Below are 23,952 nucleotides of genomic sequence, written 5' to 3' on the forward strand. Positions count from 1 at the left end.
TTTTTTATTTCTTTACTGCCCATCAGGGGCTACACACAGAGGGGACAAACAAGGACATACATACGGATTAAGTCGATTATATCGACCTCAGTGCGAAACTGGTACTAATTTAATCGACCCCGAAAGGATGAAAGACAAAGTCGACCTCGGCGGAATTTGAACTCAAAACGTAAAGACAGACGAAATATCGCTAAGCATTTCGCCCGGCGTGCTAACGTTTCTTATTTCTTTACTGCCCACAAGGGGCTACACACAGAGGGGACAAACAAGGACAGACATACGGATTAAGTCGATTATATCGACCTCAGTGCGAAACTGGTAGTTTCACTTTTCCGAGAAAGTGGGTTGAAATATTCACTACAAAACCGACCAGCAACAATTTAACGAATTCTGTTTTAATAAGGTTCAAAAGTTCTCAACATTTATCGTAATATCATTTCAATAACATCCACGCATTCTCAACAAAACATAAAGTTTGTTCGTAAAAATCTCAACAGTTTTCATCATTCGTTTTTATGTAAACTGCTCACCTCCGACGCTATAAATAACAGTCAGCTCATAAAATCAACAGTCATAGTAGTTGTAGTATACACAAATGGTGGTGTTCATACATGTACCAACCACACCCTCAATTCGTGTGTATTTTGCTTAATGGCTAATTCAGCGCTGCCGATAATTCACGCAACAATCAGAAAATCAATTATTTTATCAACAATGTTTTCTACTCGTAACAAAATTACATAACAACTTTTCATTCACACTTCAAATATTTTAATAAATTAAAAACTAGTGTAAAAGCTTATACATTTTCTTATTTCGTCGTTATTCACCATGGTAGTAAAAAGAAAAGCAAAAATTGAATAATTGAAAATATATTACGAAATGGTGCTGAGATAGTTTAATGCTGTGAGCGAAGAAAGATAAACAATTTTTCTTTAGAAGACAATTTTTTACGAATCCAGCGATATATGAAAATACATGAAAAAAAATAGCCTACATATTAATATCGTTCATATTTAGTTGTACATAAAACAATGTCAGTTCAATTTTCAGAATGTAGAATTATTTTGAAACTTAGAATGTACCAATAAAGCACTGGTGTTCTTTGTAAAATTTATGGTAGGAAATAGTTTTAGTTAAGTATCTTAAAATGTTAGAGGATGTTTATTAAAGCAAATCAATTGTAATCACATTAGGAATTTTTTAGCTGAAAACATTATATTTATCTATTTATCAATTTATACTGCAGGTATTATGTATGAAAACTGTGTACTTCTTTGTAGATATATGAGTTCCTAAAATATACTACTTTTGCTATTGTTTATCGAAATATTTAGTTCCTCGGTTCAAACTTTAGTCGTTTGAGCAACGTCGACGTAATCTGAGGCATTTGTTTACAACCATTGTATTCCGGGTTATCCGAACTTTGGAATTCTCGAGAGGCAACATACTTACAGACAGCGGTTAAAAACGTCATGATTTCATATTTAGTGCCATATTCCTTCAACATTTTACTTAAAGTCTGCATAAACCACGAACCATTTTCTTTATTACTCATTGACGGATATTTATTTGGTGACGAATGGAAAACCAACATATCTGCCATAATTGGAATTCTTGGTGGCTTTTCTTCAAATCCGAATCCACAAGCATCGTTTTTTTCGACTCCAGCATCAATCTTACCTCCACGAGATGCTTCAATAAAGATTAATTTAGGTACTCCTGTTAGAGATGGACAGCGATCGGGTCTCAGACAAGAAAGCAATTCGTCTAGCTCAATTGCACCTTCGTATCCATATATAATATCGTTTTCGGCACCATGGCTCAGAATCGCACAAATAAAGCAGTCAATATTACCTTTAATATCAGGATTATCTTCGTTAAAATCTTCTAAAGCCCCGAGCATTTCCTTGACTGTTGGATCTGTATAAACGTTGATGTCATCTTCACGAAATCCAAGACACATTAATGCCGTTTCAAAATTGTGTACGTCTTTTGATGAGCCGTGACGAGTTACAAGTTTTGGGTCTTCAAAATTTTCATTGTTGAAGATGTATGCAACACCTCGACGTTTATGTGTCATATCATAGTCGTTAAAACATTTCAGGAGATCTTTCTCAGTTGGTAAATTGAAGTGAACGCCTGTACTACCATTTACACTCGTGTAATCCATTGAGACTGAATAGTTGAATGTAGTTCCGGGTATGATAAACAGGGTGGCCCAAAAGTAAGTTTACACTTTAAATTTCTTTTAAAACATTTTATTACATTTAAATTTCTATCATACAAACTGAAAAGGGAGCTTGACAAATTTAACTAAATTAGCATAGAATAATGGTTTCGTATTTTTTTATAATTAACATCTAAACTGTTAATATTTGAATGCGAAAGAGACAGTTGAACAACTGTAAACATACTCTTGGGCCGTTTCGAGTTATCATGTAATGCGTATGCGTTAGCGAAATCCAACTACGCATATAATTTTTTTTTTTCTGTCGTCATACTCGGCCAAAATCAAATTATCATTTAATGTGCTGCTGGCTCTGAAGTTAAACACTTAGAGGAAATTCTTTTCGACAATGTTACTTTTGTATTACGGAGCCACTTTTGTATTAAGATCGCAGTAAGTCCAAAATGAAAGGGAATTAATTGAAACGTCAACAACAATCGGCTGTGTATTTACTTCAGCTGCAGAAATGAGGTCACACTTCATACACGCTCAAATACACAAGAAATATGCCAACTTAAAGGGGTGTACCGCCGACACGAGGAAATGGGTGATGACCTTGTACTTTTTTTAGGACCCAATTCCCCTTAAAATCACTTCACATATTTCTTTCTTCTTTCTTTGTTGTTGTTTTTGAGGAAAAGCTTTCTATTTTCGATTAACCAGAGCGTTGGATCAGAGCTGATCTTTTTGTAAACTAGCAATACATTGAGACAGATTTGTGGGGGGGGGGGGGTAGTTGAAGGAGACAGATTTGTGTGTGGGGGGGGGTGTATAGTGGTAGGAATAAGATAAGCATTAAGACGCTTGTTCATTAACTTACAAATACCAACGCATCCCCACCTGCCAACTTCCTAAGCTAAGTTCGTCTGACCGTTTCCCTGTTACTAAACGATGAATGTATTGTACACGCATTGTTGTTGGCACTCGGTCGCTTACGACGTCGAGGGTTCCAGTTGATCCGATCAACGGAACAGCCTGCTCGTGAAATTAACGTGCAAGTGGCTGAGCACTCCACAGACACGTGTACCCTTAACGTAGTTCTCGGGGATATTCAGCGTGACACAGAGTGTGACAAGGCTGACCCTTTGAATTACGGGCACAACAGAAACAGGAAGAAAGAGTGAGAGAAAGTTGTGGTGAAAGAGTACAGCAGGGTTCGCCACCACCTCCTGCAGGAGCCTCGTGGAGCTTTAGGTGTTTTCGCTCAATAAACACTCACAACGCCCGGTCTGGGAATCGAAACCACGATCCTATGACCGCGATCTGCTGCCCTAACCACTGGGCCATTGCGCCTCCAATAGACACACATATACAGGCCTAAATTAACTTTCTTTACTTTGTATGCTTTACGAACTGTGTTATACTATTACACTAACCTACCCGTCGTGGTATGGCATTTATTAAAGTAACGGTAAATAAATATTTCTTTACAACTTCGATCACTGTTCATCGTTCATCTTACAACCGCTACAATTGGTAACTATACAAAATTATCATCGCTACAAACAAAAACCTTATCATTACAATAGGTGACCCCGAACAAGAGAATTGCAGCCTTCATACAGAAACCTTTTATCGTTACAATTGGTAACCTCCGAAACTAACATTTATCGTTACAGTGTCATTATTTTGTCTAATTTTTTTTTATATGCTCTTGTTATTGGCCCTCGGGCCATACTGGAGAAAAACTGCTGTCAGAGAAAAACTATTGTTCCACTGTGGGAAAAGTTCTGTTGCAGTGTTGATTTAAATTTTGCTATAGTGGATCGAATCCACTTCATGCATGCAAGGTCCACTACATCACTCTCCTCGCCAGTGAGGTTCCTGGAAGGAAGCGAACGAACAAAGGAGATTAAAAAAATAACGTATGGTTGAGGAGAAATTTCGCATATCAGGAGAGAGGATCGTTGAAGTGTATACGGGACAGTGTAGCTTTAATTACGTGACCAAATAAGGGTCTAACGGAGGGAAATTATGTCTAAACATGAGCGCAGAGCATGTGATCATCCAACGTGCTTTGAGTCGGGAGAAGAATTGAGCTGACGCAGAAGTGTTGCAAAACTAGGGTGTAGATGTGCCATTTCTTTACTACCCACAAGGGGCTACACACAGTGGGGACAAACAAGGGCAGACAAACGGATTAAGTGGATTATATCGACCCCAGTGCGTAACTGGTACTTATTTAATCGACCCCGAAAGGATGAAAGGCAAAGTCGACCTCGGCGGAATTTGAACTCAGAACGTAGCGGCAGACGAAATACCGCTAAGCATTTCGCCCGGCGTGCTAACGTTTCTGCCAGCTCGCAGATGTGCATAACAGAAGTGCATGTGCATGAGTGCAATAGAGCTTATACAAGGCTGAGGCTAATGCTAGTGCATTGATTACAAATACAGTGCACAGTATTGAATATGCCAGTGATTAATGCAGTGAGGCTGGGGCTGCCAGCCGGCGCATGAGGTATCATAAGCCTCGATCGTGCAGGAACAAAAGTGTGACACGCTGGCGCGTTGTAAGGGACAAACAACTTTCTCTATGTCTGCGTGACCAGTTCCTTCAGTTTCCGTCTACCAAAGGGCTTGGTCGGCCCGGGGCTATAGTAGAAGACACTTGCCTAAGGTGCCACGCACCAGACGGAATCTCACCTTTTATCTCTCATGTGGTTTGTAAGCAAGTTTCTTACCACAGGGCCACTCCTGCACCTCATTATATATATATATATATATATATATATATATATATATATATATATATATATATATATATATATATATATATATATATATATATATATATATATATATATATATATATATATATATATATATATATATATATATATATATATATATATATATATATATATATATATATATATATATATATATATATATATATATATATATATAATGAAAAATATTTCAATACAAATGTATTAATACAAATGTATCAATTTCCAGCAAAAAGTAGCCCTAAAGGGTATATATATATATAAATTCATAAGAATGGTACAACAAGGTACCGATATTTGCTGGAGAATAGCAATCGATATAAAAACGACGCTATTGTATAGCTTCACTGCGTATATACTGGCAAAAATGCGTGTGTGCAACAAAACATGAAAAACTTGTCTTACCTTAGGAAGAACATCCGAAAATGAACAACCCAGATTAAGGATAATGCAATACCTAGGCTTCAGACTTTTCAAATACGTTCCACAACGTAAATCTGATTAGTCTTCATCAGTTGCATTTACCTAGACAACATTTCAAATGTTGCTACATCAATGCCAAGTATACTCGCCCGAACGCCATTTTCGGATGTTCTTCCTAAGGTAAGACAAGTTTTTCATGTTTTGTTGCACACACGCATTTTTGCCAGTATATACGCAGTGAAGCTATACAATAGCGTCGTTTTTATATCGATTGCTATTCTCCAGCAAATATCGGTACCTTGTTGTACCATTCTTATGAATTTATATATATATATATATAAAGTAAATGTTAGAGGTAATACTTGATAATTGTAAGCACCTGTGTATGCCAGCTCGTGGTCGGGGTCAATGAATAAATTGGAAATGTAAAATAAAGACAAAACACAAAGGATTCTGCGGTACACGTGTTTCAAGCTTTATTGTTGTTGCATCATTATTGGTATACAATTGATAGTATAAAGCTATCTTCAGCCGCAAATGTATTCTTTCCCAAGAATTATATCACATAGAATAAGTTAAAGGAGGAAGAAACATGAGAGATAAAAGGTGAGATTCCGTTTGGTATTTTCCATTGGTTGGCGTTAGGAAGGGCATCCAGCTGTAGAAACTCTGCCAGATGAATTAGAGTCTGGTGCAGCCTTCTGGCTTGCCAGTTCTCAGTCAAATCGTCCAACCCATGCTAGCATGGAAAGCGGACGTTAAACGATGATGATGATGATGATGATGAATTACCATACAAAACTACAACAATATACGAAATGTGAAACCAATGGGAACAAAATTGAAGAAAGTGAAAAGTAGCAGCCAAAGAGAAAAGCCTGGAACTTATTCTATCAAACTCTTCTGCCAAATTGCTAACTTATTGGAACACAAACAAACCAACACCGGTTTGTTATGTGGTGTCGAGGATATACAAACAGGCATGCTTGTGCACAATTTAACAACACTAACTTGAACAAATTCCAATCCTTTAAAAGAACGCCTGATGGTAAGACACAGTCGGAGACTCTGTGGCTGAGTTGAAATTTCCTCTAAACACCAGACAAATTAGGCCATTCAGTTTCAAAAATTACACCAACACACCAAATTTGAAAATTTTAAATTCATCTTAAAATTTCAAAAGTGCAGTCAAACTGAAAAGATCTGGGACTCAACGTGCAACATGTTCTCCAGCATCAACACTGCGGCATGGGCTGGAGACCACAGTATCACTGCCCGTAAAGAGAGAGAGAAAATTTGATTATTACAGGAGCCTGGCCAGCCGCTATCAGTTTTTGTCAGTCTCCATCAAGATGTTGAGTGTTCTAGGACCCCATACCATCGATTTCCTCCACACAGCAGCCCGTACCATCGATTTCCACCACACAGCAGCCTGTACCATCGACTTCCTCCACACAGCAGCCCGTACCATCGATTTCCTCCACACAGCAGCCCGTACCATCGATTTTCTCCACACAGCAGCCCGTACCATCGATTTCCTCTACACAGCAGCCCGTACCATCGATTTCCACCACACAGCAGCCTGTACCATCGACTTCCTCCACACAGCAGCCCGTACCATCGACTTCCTCCACACAGCAGCCCGTACCATCGATTTCTTCCACACAGCAGCCCGTACCATCGATTTCCTCTACACAGCAGCCCGTACCATCGATTTCCTCAACACAGCAGACCGTACCATCGATTTCTTCCACACAGCAGCCCGTACCATCGATTTCCTCAACACAGCAGCCCGTACCATCGATTTCCTCCACACACCAGACCGTACCATCGACTTCCTCCACACAGCAGCCCGTACCATCGATTTCCTCCACACAGCAGACCGTACTATCGATTTCCTCCACACAGCAGCCCGTACCATCGATTTCCTCCACACAGCAGCCCGTACCATCGATTTCCTCCACACAGCAGCCCGTACCACCGATTTCCTCAGCACAACAGCCCGTACCATCGATTTCCTCAACACAGCAGCCCGTACCATCTGTTTTCTCCAGACAGCAGCCAGTACCATCGATTTCCTCATCACAGCAGCCCGTACCATCGATTTCCTCCACACAGCAGCCCGTACCATCAATTTCTTCCACACAGCAGACCGTACCATCGATTTCCTCCACACAGCAGCCCGTACCGTCGATTTCCTCCACACAGCAGTCCGTACCATCGATTTCCTCCACACACCAGACCGTACCATCGATTTCCTCCACACAGCAGCCTGTACCATCGATTTCCTCCACACAGCAGCCTGTACCATCGATTTCCTCTACACAGCAGCCCGTACCATCGATTTCCTCAACACAGCAGCCCGTACCATCGATTTCCTCCACACAGCAGACCGTACTATCGATTTCCTCCACACAGCAGCCCGTACCACCGATTTCCTCAACACAACAGCCCGTACCATCGATTTCCTCAACACAGCAGCCCGTACCATCTGTTTTCTCCAGACAGCAGCCAGTACCATCGATTTCCTCATCACAGCAGCCCGTACCATCGATTTCCTCCACACAGCAGCCCGTACCATCAATTTCTTCCACACAGCAGACCGTACCATCGATTTCCTCCACACAGCAGCCCGTACCGTCGATTTCCTCCACACAGCAGCCCGTACCATTGATTTCCTCCACACAGCAGCCCGTACCATCGATTTCCTCTACACAGCAGCCCGTACCATCGATTTCCTCAACACAGCAGCCCGTACCATCGATTTCCTCCACACAGCAGCCCGTACCATCGATTTCCTCCACACACCAGCTCGTACCATTGATTTCCTCCACACAGCAGTCCGTACCATCGATTTCCTCCACACACCAGACCGTACCATCGATTTCCTCCACACAGCAGCCCGTACCATCGATTTCCTCCACACAGCAGCCCGTACCATTGATTTCCTCCACACAGCAGCCCGTACCATCGATTTCCTCTACACAGCAGCCCGTACCATCGATTTCCTCAACACAGCAGCCCGTACCATCGATTTCCTCCACACAGCAGACCGTACCATCGACTTCCTCCACACAGCAGACCGTACTATCGATTTCCTCCACACAGCAGCCCGTACCATCGATTTCCTCCACACAGCAGCCCGTACCATCGATTTCCTCCACACAGTAGCCTGTACCATCGATTTCCTTCACACAGCAGACCGTACCGTCGATTTCCTCCACACAGCAGCCCGTACCATCGATTTCCTCCACACAGCAGCCCGTACCATCGATTTCCTCCACACAGCAGCTCGTACCATCGATTTCCTCAACACAACAGCCCGTACCATCGATTTCCTCCACACAGTAGCCTGTACCATCGATTTCCTCCAGACAGCAGACCGTACCGTCGATTTCCTCATCACAGCAGCCCGTACCATCGATTTCCTCCACACAGCAGCCCGTACCATCGATTTCCTCCACACAGCAGCCCGTACCATCGATTTCCTCCACACAGCAGCCCGTACCATCGATTTCCTCAACACAGCAGCCCGTACCATCGATTTCATCCACACAGCAGCCCGTACCATCGATTTCCTCCACACAGCAGCCCGTACCATCGATTTCCTCAACACAGCAGCCCGTACCATCGATTTCATCCACACAGCAGCCCGTACCATCGATTTCCTCAACACATCAGCCCCGTACCATCGATTTCCTTCACACAGCAGACCGTACCGTCGATTTCCTTCACACAGCTGCCCATACCATCGATTTCCTCCACACAGCAGCCTGTACCATCGATTTCCTTCACACAGCAGACCGTACCGTCGATTTCCTTCACACAGCAGCCCATACCATCGATTTCCTCCACACAGCAGCCCGTACCATCGATTTCCTCCACACAGCAGCCCGTACCATCAATTTCTTCCACACAGCAGACCGTACCATCGATTTCCTCCACACAGCAGCCTGTACCATCGATTTCCTCCACACAGCAGCCCGTACCATCGATTTCCTCCACACAGCAGCCCGTACCATCGATTTCCTCCACACAGTAGCCTGTACCATCGATTTCCTTCACACAGCAGACCGTACCGTCGATTTCCTCCACACAGCAGCCCGTACCATCGATTTCCTCCACACAACAGCCCGTACCATCGATTTCCTCCACACAGTAGCCTGTACCATCGATTTCCTTCACACAGCAGACCGTACCGTCGATTTCCTCCACACAGCAGCCCGTACCATCGATTTCCTCCACACAGCAGCCCGTACCATCGATTTCCTCCACACAGTAGCCTGTACCATCGATTTCCTTCACACAGCAGACCGTACTATCGATTTCCTCCACACAGCAGCCCGTACCACCGATTTCCTCCACACAACAGCCCGTACCATCGATTTCCTCAACACAGCAGCCCGTACCATCGGTTTTCTCCAGACAGCAGCCAGTACCATCGATTTCCTCATCACAGCATCCCGTACCATCGATTTCCTCCACACAGCAGCCCGTACCACCAATTTCTTCCACACAGCAGACCGTACCATCGATTTCCTCCACACAGCAGCCCGTACCATCGATTTTCTCCACACAGCAGCCCGTACCATTGATTTCCTCCACACAGCAGCCCGTACCATCGATTTCCTCCACACAGCAGCCCGTACCATCGATTTCCTTCACACAGCAGACCGTACCGTCGATTTCCTCCACACAGCAGCCCGTACCATCGATTTCCTCCACACAGCAGCCCGTACCATCGATTTCCTCCACACAGCAGCCCGTACCATCGATTTCCTCAACACAGCAGCCCGTACCATCGATTTCCTCAACACAGCAGCCCGTACCATAGATTTCCTCCACACAGCAGCCCGTACCATCGATTTCCTCCACACAGCAGCCCGTACCATCGATTTCCTCAACACAGCAGCCCCGTACCATCGATTTTCTTCACACAGCAGCCTGTACCATCGATTTCCTTCACACAGCAGACCGTACCGTCGATTTCCTTCACACAGCAGCCCATACCATCGATTTCCTCCACACAGCAGACCGTACCGTCGATTTCCTTCACACAGCAGCCCATACCATCGATTTCCTCCACACAGCAGCCCGTACCATCGATTTCCTCCACACACCAGCCCGTACCATCGATTTCCTCCACACAGCAGACCGTACCGTCGATTTCCTTCACACAGCAGCCCATACCATCGATTTCCTCCACACAGCAGCCCGTACCATCGATTTCCTCCACACACCAGCCCGTACCATCGATTTCCTCCACACAGCTGCCCGTACCATCGACTTCCTCCACACAGCAGCCCGTACCATCGATTTCCTCCACACAGCAGCCCGTACCATCGACTTCCTCCACACAGCATCCTGTCAAAAAAACGAGCCCCACAAGGTGGAGTGGCTATTGCAATGATTCACTGGCCATTCCCGGCAGCAACACCACCACAGTAATTACCGCTGGGCAAATCCAAGCATCCCTCTTGCCCTGAGATATGTGGCTCATTACCTCTTACCCTTCATCTTGTTGCTCTACCCCCTCCCTTTTTTTTCTCATCAGTAAATAAAGAATATTACTAAATGATAAAATGAATACAAATTTTCAAAAGAAAAAAATTTATTACCCTAAAATAAAAATAATTTCCCATTCGTATAACTTTTCCCATATCTAGTATCATTTATCCCCCTTCTCTGTTTCTATGATTCTCTCTCAATATGTGCAATATCTACTCCTTGCCTGCCACCAACCCTACTATGTGCAATCATCCCACTCCTTGTACATTAACACTCTCTCTGTACATGGTAAAGCTAGACTGGAGAAATTAACTGATCAACATTTATTTATTGACAATTGTTTATGTAGAGATAGCACATGTAACAAGAGCTTCCGATCAATAGTTGCACGTACACATCACATGTAAATAACTTTTAAAGGATTTATGATTGACTAGAAATTGTTTTCCAATTTTTGTCCGCAATGAATACGTTTGTGTGTAGTTAAGGTATTTGGATGAGAGAATGATTTACCACAACTATCACAGCGATATGGCTTCTCTCCTGTATGAATACGTTTGTGGGCAATTAAATCAGGTTTCTGAGAGAAAGCTCTACCACAGATTTCACACTGATATGGTTTCTCTCCTGTATGAATACGTTTGTGAATAGATAAGTGATGGGTACGAGAGAATGATTTGCCACAAATATCACACTGATGTGGCCTCTCTCCTGTATGAATGTGTTTGTGAGCAGCTAAGTGATCACTTCGAATGAATGATTTACCACAGATTTCACAGTGATGAGGTCTTTCTCCAGTATGAATGTGTTTGTGAGTCTTTAAGACATGACTCCCAGTGAAGGATTTACCACAGACGTCACAGTGAAATGGTCTCTCTCCTGTATGAATGCGTTTGTGTATAGTAACTTGGTTGCCTTGTGAAAAGGATTTACCACAGATATCACAACGATATGGTTTCTCTCCTGTGTGAGTGCGTTTGTGAGCCTTTAAGTCACCACTTTGTTTGAAAGATTTACCACAGATATCACAGCTGTAAGGCCTCTCTCCTGTGTGAATACGTTTGTGTACAGTTAAGTTATGTTTCAACAAGAATAAATTACCACAGATATCACAGTGATATGGCTTTTCTCCTGAATGACTTTTCTTGTGAGTAGTTAGGTCACGTTTTTTCTGGAATGTCTTTTTACAAATATCACATTGATATGAAGTTTTACCGTTCTTTTTCGACATCTTATCAAGTAAATCACTTCATTTTCTTTCTTTCTTCACATTTAATGCAGCACAAACATCAGGCATTTTCCATAAACTTCCTTTCTTTTTTATGATCTCTTTTCCTTTCCATTTTTATATTGTATTTCAAATAAATATCCTTGTCTTCTGGAAATATTTCATGGCAATTCCATCACAGGTTTATATGAATATAGTTACATCTGCTTTGTATAATATGTTCCTTTAATCTTTAAACCATCATCTCAAGCTATATTGCTTCTGCTGCCAATACCATCAGACATTCTGAAATGACAGAGAAACGACAGCATAAGCTTTATGAGATAATTAATTGAACAGCAGACATTCAACAGTGGAAATTTTGCAATCCTTTACAGACAAGCTGTAGCTTATGCTAAAATCTTCATATTTACAAGCTACAGGTACACATTCATTCTGTGTAATATCATAGTGTGTTTGGGACAAATTTGACAATTTTATGTCTTGCTTTTTTAAAAGAACAGCAGGAAGAGCATAAAGATTATAAAGTCATGGTCACACTAATTTTATTTCTGGTTCAGTGCAGTGGGTGGATTTAGTTGATGGAAACTGTGAGGAAGCCTATTGCTTATATATCTTTTATCTTTTGCCTGTGTCAGTCATTAGACTGCGGTCATGCTGGGGGCACTGCCTTGAGGTATTTTTAGTCAAATGTACCAACCCCAGTACTTTTGGCAAACTGCTAAGCTAAGGGAATCTAAACACACCAACTCTGGTTGCCAAGCAGTGATGGTGGGGACAAACACAGATACACACACAAATATATATATATATATGTGTGTGTGTGTGTGTGTGTGTGTGTGTGTGTGTATACATACATATATATATATACACACACATCAAGCTTCTTTCGGTTTCCATTTACCAAATCCCCTACCAAACCTTTGGTCAGCCTGAGGCTATTGTAGAAGACACCTACCCAAGGTGCCACACAGTGGGACTGAACCCAGAACCATGTGGTTGAGCAGCAAGCTTCTTACCAGACCGCCATGCCTGAACCTAGAAAAAGTAAGATAGCAGATCATAGTTAAATATATATTCCATCATCATCATCACCAAAGTCCATTTTCCATGCTCTCATGGGTTGACAGTTTCACAGGAACTGGCAAGGCTGTTCAGGCACCACCATCACCACTACCGATGTCAAACCCTTTACAGTGTACTGGGTGCTTTCACATGGCAGCAGCACCAGTTCTGATCATGTGGCACCAGCACCAACAGGGTCACTAAGTACTTTGCAAGAGAAAACCCCCCCTCAACTCGGAGTGAGGGGAGGGGGAGTGGCATTGAGCTGGGTGTGGGGGAAGAGCTTCATGTCAGTGGAGAGATTAAAAGTATAGACCAGTGGTTCCCAAAGTGGGTGGTAATGCCATCCCCCACCCCACCCCCACCCCCAGGAGCAGGGGAAAGATCCAGGGTGAGAGCACTGAAGAAAAATGGGGCAATAATAGGGTGGCAATGAATGTTAAAACCAGGGCTGTGGCGTCGGAAACAATTAAGGGGTTTATGGAGTCGGAGTCAGTATAGTTTTACCGACTCCGACTCACGATGTCTTTTTTCTTTAATATAAACCAGTTATAATACATAAGCCTACTCAAAGTACAAGCATATGCATATGTTTTATGAGATATGTGGACCACAATCACTTAATTACATAAAGAGGAGTCGGAGGTGCCAATAGTAGCAGAGTCGGAGTCAAAGTCGTTTGTTTCGACTTCACAACCCTCGAAGAATTTTTAGTCGAATTAACCGACCTCAATACTTTTGTTTCGCGGGGTGTGTTTTTTCTTTTCTTTTCCGGGTTATTTCATATGCTTTCAATAAATGTGACATCGAAATCACGCGTAAACGGTTTCTTTTCCCCCGAAGAAAAGGAAAGATTTGGCTGCTATTTCTAGCACACCCTGATACCACGTAACAGCTATATGTGATAAAGGACGGACCGATATTTCGCTGTCAAAAACATCAAGACGGCGAAGATGTAATTTTTTTTCAGGAAAACAAAAACCGGCTTGCGGCGGGTTTGTAGGCCAGATATGTTGAATACACTCGAAAAAACCTGTGGGGAAAAATTATTTCACACCGAAGTACGAACGGGTTCTTCACGAAATATGCTATACAGCGGGCTTTTTTTTTTTTAGTTTCGTCTAGCACCGGTTGTTAAAAAGTAGTGGGGAGACAGACAGACAGATACATGCACACACACACACACATATATATATATATATAAATGAAACATTCAAACATTGAGATATGAAGTTAGATGTCACTACTGTTCATATCATCTGTGGATAAATTCAAAATTTGATATCACCAGTAGTGGCATGGGTGGAACGCAGTTATAATAGCTTGAAACAGCTATGAATTATAAATTTGCACGAAGCGTAATGATGTTTAATAAGCATCTACCTGCTAGAAATAAGATCTAAGGGCACTATCACGCTATTAGATGTCAGAAGTGAAAGTAGTCGCTGTCTGTCTGCCTGTCTGCCTGCATGCCTGTTGCTGCTCTGTCAGCCTGCTTGCCTGTCTGCCTGCATGCCTGCTGCTGGCCTGTCTGCCTGCTTGCCTGCTGAGCTATCTGTGTGTCCGTCTGTCTGTCTGTCTGCTGGTTTGAGTTGATACTTTGGCTTACTTACTGATATCTATCTACTATGTATCTATCTATCAATTATTAGAAAACACAAATTTAATATAAAAACATATTTCCTGAAATTGCAAATTATTTAAAATATAAAAATATAATTTTCAACAGAGAGAATTTATCAAAATAGAAAACAAATGAAGTTTGAAGTTAAGTTTAAAAATAAATGTGATACTTATGCTCCGTAGATACTTATACTCTGTAATGTTTCAAACGCATGGATATAGGTGTCGAATTTGTTCCAATAACTTCTGGAAGATCTCGTCCTTGAATTCGTAACGCCACATGAATTCTATTAGATGTGTTTGCAGCAAATTCCGGGTTGTCCCATTTTCTCTTTTGTTCTGGTTCTTGGCATGTTTCCATAGGCATTCGATGTGATTTGTTGTGGCAAATGTAACCGGATCAACAAAATTTATTGAATGGTTCACGGTTAAATGTCTATATCCTAGCGTGTTTAGTGTATTATATGAACGCCAGAGGTCAGAAATTATTGTTGTTCCTGGTAAAATCCGCTCTTGTATAATTTCTAAAAGGGTATCAGATGATCGATCTTCTACCGCAACTAAAAAACATCTTCTCGTATCTCTTTCTAACGCACCAAACACCCACTGCGTTTTAACCCGATGGCCAACATTATATTTTCTTCTAACAAACGCACTTTCATCTATCTCTACTATTCGGTTTGGTCCGCCTAACTTAATATTTTGCGCAATATAATACTCTGCACATACATCACGGCAGTAATTCCTCCAATCTGTTACAGCTACATTTGCTATACGACATTCCTGGCCTAAATTCTTAGCTAAATCTCCCTTAGCCCAATAATATAATATATCTATAATCTGCTCGCTTTTCAGTTTGCTATTATCTAGAAATGTTCCCTTTCTAATGGAAATCAGTTTTCTACAAGGCCTTCCACATGACCATATCATGCCATCGGACAAATTGTTTTTGGCCACTTCCCTCATGCTAGCTCCACAAGAGGGACATATTTTTTCAGTATTTAACAATCCGTATGTCTTGAGCCAGTGAATACTAGCTGCTGTTGTTGCGGTGGCGATGGCAATGTCGCGGTGATTAATTCCATTTGCACTGGGATATGTAGAAGTCATCGTGAAAAACCTGCAACTAATTTGTTCTCGTGTAGATTTCAATTTGAATTACGCGCGCTTTTGGGTGTTCGTTGGTGGGTATGATGGGTAATTCTTGTAGAATTCTTAATTCTTGTAGAATTCCGTAGAATTCCGTAGAATTTAAACAAGCGAAGGTAAGGTGGACGAGAATTTAAACAAATGAAGTTCAGTTTAAAGTTTATAAATAAATATATTTCATTCCATGTTCAGTTAAAACTTTATGAATAAATGTATTTTTGCATTATTCATTATTGTTTTTTAAAAATAAATCACATATACCCATCATACCCACCCAAAAGCGCGCGTAATTCAAATTGAAATCTACACGAGAACAAATTAGTTGCAGGTTTTTCACGATGACTTCTACATATCCCAGTGCAAATGGAATTAATCACCGCGACATTGCCATCGCCACCGCAACAACAGCAGCTAGTATTCACTGGCTCAAGACATACGGATTGTTAAATACTGAAAAAATATGTCCCTCTTGTGGAGCTAGCATGAGGGAAGTGGCCAAAAACAATTTGTCCGATGGCATGATATGGTCATGTGGAAGGCCTTGTAGAAAACTGATTTCCATTAGAAAGGGAACATTTCTAGATAATAGCAAACTGAAAAGCGAGCAGATTATAGATATATTATATTATTGGGCTAAGGGAGATTTAGCTAAGAATTTAGGCCAGGAATGTCGTATAGCAAATGTAGCTGTAACAGATTGGAGGAATTACTGCCGTGATGTATGTGCAGAGTATTATATTGCGCAAAATATTAAGTTAGGCGGACCAAACCGAATAGTAGAGATAGATGAAAGTGCGTTTGTTAGAAGAAAATATAATGTTGGCCATCGGGTTAAAACGCAGTGGGTGTTTGGTGCGTTAGAAAGAGATACGAGAAGATGTTTTTTAGTTGCGGTAGAAGATCGATCATCTGATACCCTTTTAGAAATTATACAAGAGCGGATTTTACCAGGAACAACAATAATTTCTGACCTCTGGCGTTCATATAATACACTAAACACGCTAGGATATAGACATTTAACCGTGAACCATTCAATAAATTTTGTTGATCCGGTTACATTTGCCACAACAAATCACATCGAATGCCTATGGAAACATGCCAAGAACCAGAACAAAAGAGAAAATGGGACAACCCGGAATTTGCTGCAAACACATCTAATAGAATTCATGTGGCGTTACGAATTCAAGGACGAGATCTTCCAGAAGTTATTGGAACAAATTCGACACCTATATCCATGCGTTTGAAACATTACAGAGTATAAGTATCTACGGAGCATAAGTATCACATTTATTTTTAAACTTAACTTCAAACTTCATTTGTTTTCTATTTTGATAAATTCTCTCTGTTGAAAATTATATTTTTATATTTTAAATAATTTGCAATTTCAGGAAATATGTTTTTATATTAAATTTGTGTTTTCTAATAATTGATAGATAGATACATAGTAGATAGATATCAGTAAGTAAGCCAAAGTATCAACTCAAACCAGCAGACAGACAGACAGACGGACACACAGATAGCTCAGCAGGCAAGCAGGCAGACAGGCCAGCAGCAGGCATGCAGGCAGACAGGCAAGCAGGCTGACAGACCAGCAACAGGCATGCATGCAGACAGGCAGACAGACAGCGACTACTTTCACTTCTGACATCTAATAGCGTGATAGTGCCGTAGTCTTAAATTAATCCACCGTAGCGCACCAATATAACAGAGAAAAACAGTATGCGAGGAAAACAGAAAGAATTAAAACATTTAACAGCACAAATAAAAATATTATGCAATTAGGGATATCCACAAACCAGGTTTCGGCTTTTGGGTATTTAACCCTGAGCCTCGTCAGTGTGGACCACCAGTTTAAATCCGTGACTGTTCATGTTAGTCTCTGATTGTGCAACTGGTTTTGTTTTGCGCCAAAAACAGAGCACATGGTGCATAAAAATTTATAAATGAAACATTCAAACCCTGAGATTTGAAGTTAGATGTCACTATATATATATATATATATATATATATATATATATAATACAAAGGATATATAAGCATGTATACACACATATATGTACATACTTACATCTACATGTGTATATAGATGCATATCAAGGTACAGGACGTTAGAAAAATGAACTACAGACAACGGAACGAACACAGAGGAAAACAAATAGCCCCTTGGATTAATTCTTCATCAGCTGCCTCTATTCTAAACTAGGCGTTTATAAACGACGGGCTTCTTTCTGTTTCCGTCTACCAAATCGACTCACAATACTTTGGTCGGCCCACTATGCCACGTAGTGGAACTGAACAGGAATTTTTGCAACCCCACCCCGTCATAAATCCTAAAATTTCCACTCTTTTTCGTATTTTTTTTAAAGACTTTAAGAGGTTTTATAAGGGTTGCTTAAACTAGAATTCCACCTATTTATTTTTAACAAAAAAGGGCTTGTCCCATCGTTTTTAAGTACATAGAACAAAAGCAAAAACGAAAGGGGGAAAAATCCGCATCAAAACGGAAAAATAATCCGACTTATATGGGCGACCGATTCCAAAGTTCTGCCACGTCACGAATATTAATGACAGATCAAAGAAACAAACAAAGGAGAAGAAACGTTATATTGATCGAAGATCGAAGAAAACATGATGGAATGAGAGAAACAAGGTTAATAACAAAGCCATTACCTCGCGCGTATCAGAATATTATCTGGAAATTGGCGAGAATGTAAAACACATGAATTATCAGAACGTGAGTGTGTGTATAGATACATAGATTATGTAAAACTTATTTTCCATGATATTGTATTCTATAATAAGAGATTACTGTTCGGATGAATGCGATTTAAATTAGGGACGCATCATTAGAAGCAACCTTCCCTTGCGCGCTCTGTTGTACATCTGGTTGAGCATGCGCATTACTAATGTCGGAGAACACGAAATTGAAAATGAATATATTAACAGTGAGACTAATTTTGCCCTAGTGTTCTTTTATTCATTTCAGTCATTTGACTACGGCCATGCCGGAGCACCGCCTTTGGTCGAACAAATCGATCCCAGGACTTATCCTATCGGTTTCCTGGACCGAACCGCTTAGTTACGGGGACGTAAACACACCAGCATCGGTTGTCAAGCGATGGTGGGGGGACAAACACAAACACAAACATACATACATATGTATATATATATATATATATATATATATATATATATATATATGACGGGCTTCTTTCAGTTTCCGTCTACCAAATCCACTCGCAAGGTTTTGGTCGACCTGAGGCTATAGTAGAAGACACTTGCCCAAGGTGCCACACAGTGGGACTGAACCCGGAATCATGTGGTTCGGAAGCAAGCTTCTTACCAAACAGCCATGCCAGCGCCAATAAATTTAAAAATTTATCTTTTACTTGTTTCTGTCACTAGAGTGTGTGCCGCCCGGGGCGCAAAAATTTTTCCCCACGAGAATTCCGGACCCCAGTTATGAACTCATTTGCATACAGCCAATCAGACCTCATCTATCAAACTAATTTATGAGCACATAACAAGTGATGGGCGATGAGATATGGTCACTTGGGTAAGGAATGACCATGTTACTTGTTGTTCTTGTTCCAACCATGGCTGCCCCTGCGTAGTTATTTGTGTTGTCGTTCACTTAATAAAACAGTAAAGGGAGAGGATTGCTAGCACATCACCCTTTACCCACATTTTTCCCATCCACATCTTTACCATATGGGGCCTTAACAGAATCCGATATTACCTGTCTCATTCTAAAAATCAGGCATAGCTTGACAATCGGTCGATTTACAACACCGTTCGTCGTCTTGAGTTTACTTGGTAGAGTGCGTTTGTTAACTTGACAACAAGGTCAAGGTGAGCTCTGACTGGCTGTATGCAAATGAGTTCATTGCTGGGGTCCGGATCTATCGCGAGAAGAAAACTTTCACTCCTGGGTCAGCCCTTTCGTTTGCCGCCCCCAACCCTACAAAAAAAAAAAGGCACATTACCTACAGCAATAGCCTACAACAAGATGAAAAGTGCCCCTCCTTTAAAAGTGCCAACTGTGACGGACCGCCCTCCGTCCCCCACCTACGCTAGTAGACTGGGATCCCACCTTGAGGAATTGTCCTCAGTACATGTTTCTGTTTTCATTTTTAGCCAGTCACATATCTGTAAGGACCGTGCGACCAGGAGATGGTGACAAGGAATAGTTCCTTTTGCACATCACACAGTCGATACAAATAAAAAACACGAAAAGTGATTAAATGAGTATAAGTGCCAAAAAAAGAAAAGAGAGACACGACCGGTAGAAGGTTTAAGAGAAGGTTTTATTGATATGTCAACGTGTATGTCTGTGTGTGTGAGTGCGACGCCGCATCCATGTATATATAACAGAGAGAGAGAGAGAGAGAGAGAGAGAGAGAGAGAGAGATGTTACCCTTTCATATCTAGTACTATTTTGTTAAGCGCATCTACTAAGCTGTATGAACTGTGTCTAAGGCAAGATACGCACAGTGGGTATCACTCCGCTATAGATACTGTTTGTAAACATGTCAAATAAAATAAACACGTACATTCATAACAATGCCTTCAGAGAGTTGTTTATTATCCCATCAAGAACAAAAGAATACATAACGTGGTGGAGGAAATGATATCCAGTGACATTCCAAGAAGGCCATGGCAAACTATTGGAGTAGATCTGTTCACAGAGAACCAAAAATAGTACTAGATATGAAAGTGTAACAAGAGAAGTACGCTACACATCCTATTCTCACTCGCCAAATCCACCCGCTATTTGCTGACCAAGCGGGGAAATCTCTTTGTCCTGTCAACGGGAACAGTGATCGATGTGTTTCCTCTTGACCCGAACCGTTAAGTAACCGGAACAAACGCAAAGACAAGCACACGTACGCGCGCGCATATATATTATATAGATTGTATTCGATGCTACTTTGGTATGTCATCTATGTAGCCAACGTGATCTACAAGAGTCAAATTTCTATCTTAGTATGCGATCTACATGTTTCATTTATTTATTATGGCTTAAATAAGACATTTTTTACATTTTTTATACATTTATTAAAAAAAAATTAAAATGAAGCAGATTTGAAATAAGTTTACTAATTTTATGGGTGAATCGAACGTTGTCTATGGCGGACTGAAGTGTGTTGTTGATGTACCTTGTTGAGTCGGGACCGGAGCTTTGACACTCAAACAGACATTCCATTTATGCTTCATACTCTCTAACCAGACATGCTCTTGAAACCTGCGCAGATATTTTTCCTTGTTTTTCTTAAGTATAACTTTTCTTGTTGTAGATCGCAATATAAAGCAGTTTCATGACACGTAGATCGTATACCAAAATAGCACCCAGGTATTTGTAGGATCTCGCTTGGCCCTGCCTGAGATACGAAACTGAGTCTAAGAACTCTCACTCGTCAAATCCACCCGCTATTTGCTGACCAAGCAGAACAATTTCGTTGGCGGTCTGTTATCTCTATTCTAGCTTTTGGAGAAATAGAAGAGGTTAGAACGGTCAAGTGGCAAAGACATTATTTTGCTTAGCGAAGGCATCTGGTAAATGTAACTGCTGTTACTCTTGGAAAACCTATTGTTTTACCGTGAGAAAAATGGTGTTGAACTGTTAAGTGGAATTTGGCGATGGAGGATCGAATTCACGTTATGCCTGCGTAATCCACTACATATATATATACAGGAGTGGCTTTGTGGTAAGAAGTTTCCTTCCCAACAACGTAGTTCCTGGTTCAGTCCCACTGCGTGGCACCTTGGGCATTTGTCTTCTACTATAGCCTCGAGCCGACCAAAGCTTTGTGAGTGTATTTGGTAGACGGAAACTGAAAGAAGCCCGTCGTATATATATATATATATATATATATATATATATATATATATATATATATATATATATATATATATACTACGACTACTACTACTACTACTACTACTTATGTGAATAATTTTGTCTGTGGATTTGTTACTTAACTCCTCCGACATCGTTTAATCGATTTTGATGAAACTTGACACGTGAGTAGAACTCATGTCTGGAAACATAGTGACATACATAGATTGTTGAAAAAATCGATAATAGGGCCCCTGGAAGGGATCCTTATATCTACTACATATAACTAATATATTTCATTCAAACATGTAAGGGAAATAACCCATTCGCTCCTGGAAGGGAAATAACCCATTCATCTTCGTAAATTATTTGGTATAAATCGAATTCAGTGTGTTAGTATTTAAACTGTTAGAGTTATTTTCGCAATTTATCTAGTACAACGCTTAAACAAGTAAATAGTATTTTCCTAAACAATAGAGACACTTATTTCGGTTAGTGACTTATTCCCGAATATACCAACACTAGCGCCATTGAGGGTAATATTCTCTGGGAACGCACAAAAGTCCTTTTCAGAGTTATTTACTTTGAATTGTTATTACCTCATACCTGATTAGTTTGTTATTACGTAACATGCTTCACAGCTTGCTTACCAACCACATGGTTCCGGGTTCAGTCCCACTGCGTGGCACCTTGTTCATATTTAAATATATATGTATATACACATGCATATATGGGTACAGGATGTCAAAAAACGTAAACAATATGAAAAATGAGAACATGAAATACAAAAACAGAACTTTTTTTGCGAACAACGAAAGAAACAAATAGAAGAACGAGACATGCAACATAAAGAAGGATGATCGAATGTTGGCCGACCAAAGCCTTGTGAGAGGATCGATTTGGTAGACGGACACTGAAAGAGGCCTCTCGTGTATATGTATGCATATGTGTATATTTGTGTGTGTGTGTGTGTGTGTTTGTCCCTCGACCACAGGTTGACAACTGGTGTTGCTGTGTTTACGTCCCCGTAAATTAGCAATTCGGCTAAAGAGATCGATATAATAAGTACCAGGTTAAAAAAAAAACCGTACTGGGGTCGATTCATTCGAGTAAAATTCTTGAAGGTGATACCCCAGCATGGCCGCTGTCTAATAGCTGAAACGAGTAAAAGAGTAAATTTAAGAAGCTATGTATCCTGATTCTTGTTTGATGAGAAACACTGGAGTGGGATCTATTTTAAAACGGGGGCACCAGTTTTCATTTATGTTTTATGTAGTGTTTTTGGTACCGAAAGACTTTCAAACTTCGTATACTTATCTATTTTGTGTTATAGAACAGAAACAAAATTTTGTATTGGAATTTATTTCATGTAAAAAATTGTCTTATTTCGATAATTTCTACTAATGACTGACGTCTATTCAGTTGAAAACAGTTAGCGCTGTAACGGTGTATATCGTATTAATCCCCTAACCCTAACTAGACTGTTAACCGTAACCGTAACCCTAACCCTAACTCTAGAATCCGAACTCTAAAATTGTTACACACATAGATACGCACAGCGTAATTTATTATAGAAACAATATATGCGTATAAATTACGATTAAACCGGATGAAATATGTCACAGGGAATAACATTTTTATGACCGCCCAGCAGTAACTCTATTCAGCTGAATAGACGTCAGTGATTGGTTGAAATTACAGAAATACGACAACTTTAACATTGAATAACTTGCGAATTCCTTTTTTTTTGTTAAGAAGACTAAGAGTAAAAGATGTTTTATATGACACATTCTACCAGTGTCCCAAGTGTCAAAGTGTTTCGTTAAGAAAATACTGGTGCCCCCGTTTTAAAATAGATCCCTGGAGGGTTTTGTAGAAGGTTACCCTCGTCAAACAGATATACGATTATTAAACATTGAAATTCTATTATTTGTCTATCGATTGACTGATTTTATATATCGGGGAAAATTTCAATGTCTTTCTGCGCTTTTGAAGACAGTTGACTGATTTGAGTGAAGATTTCAGTGTTATATCTAACTCGTCGAACAGCCACATACAGGTTTCCTCCTTGGTATGGAATAAAAATTTAGCGGGGGGATTTATTTTTTTGAATTTATCAAGGGTTCCATAGAATATGCAGTATTAATTTATGGCTGGG

The 23,952-nt window shown here is 40.6% G+C and overlaps 2 protein-coding genes across 2 annotated transcripts; both read right to left on the reverse strand.

Annotated features, from left to right (window-relative positions):
* Nucleotides 1-883: 883 nt before the first annotated feature.
* Nucleotides 884-3,278, reverse strand: LOC149130683 (caspase-7-like). The gene has a single exon (XM_089344571.1). It carries the CDS (start codon nucleotides 2,171-2,173, stop codon nucleotides 1,334-1,336), a length of 840 nt encoding a protein of 279 aa, XP_089200697.1. The 5' UTR covers nucleotides 2,174-3,278; the 3' UTR covers nucleotides 884-1,333.
* A 7,697-nt stretch (nucleotides 3,279-10,975) lies between these two features.
* On the reverse strand, nucleotides 10,976-18,886 carry LOC106884012 (uncharacterized). Its single transcript, XM_089344832.1, has 2 exons — nucleotides 18,626-18,886; nucleotides 10,976-12,403 (listed from the first exon to the last, which is right to left on the reverse strand). Exon 2 carries the CDS (start codon nucleotides 12,119-12,121, stop codon nucleotides 11,324-11,326), a length of 798 nt encoding a protein of 265 aa, XP_089200958.1. The 5' UTR covers nucleotides 12,122-12,403; nucleotides 18,626-18,886; the 3' UTR covers nucleotides 10,976-11,323.
* Between the last annotated feature and the right edge of the window lie 5,066 nt (nucleotides 18,887-23,952).

The sequence above is a fragment of the Octopus bimaculoides genome, chromosome 28 (genome assembly GCF_046866305.1).
Source record: "Octopus bimaculoides isolate indiv1 chromosome 28, ASM4686630v1, whole genome shotgun sequence".
Taxonomy (NCBI): Eukaryota; Metazoa; Mollusca; class Cephalopoda; order Octopoda; family Octopodidae; genus Octopus; species Octopus bimaculoides.

Coding starts and splice junctions, on each gene's coding strand:
- LOC149130683 (XM_089344571.1), bottom strand. CDS start 2,173: ATGGATTACACGAGTGTAAATGGTAGTACAGGCGTTCACTTCAATTTA.
- LOC106884012 (XM_089344832.1), bottom strand. CDS start 12,121: ATGTCGAAAAAGAACGGTAAAACTTCATATCAATGTGATATTTGTAAA.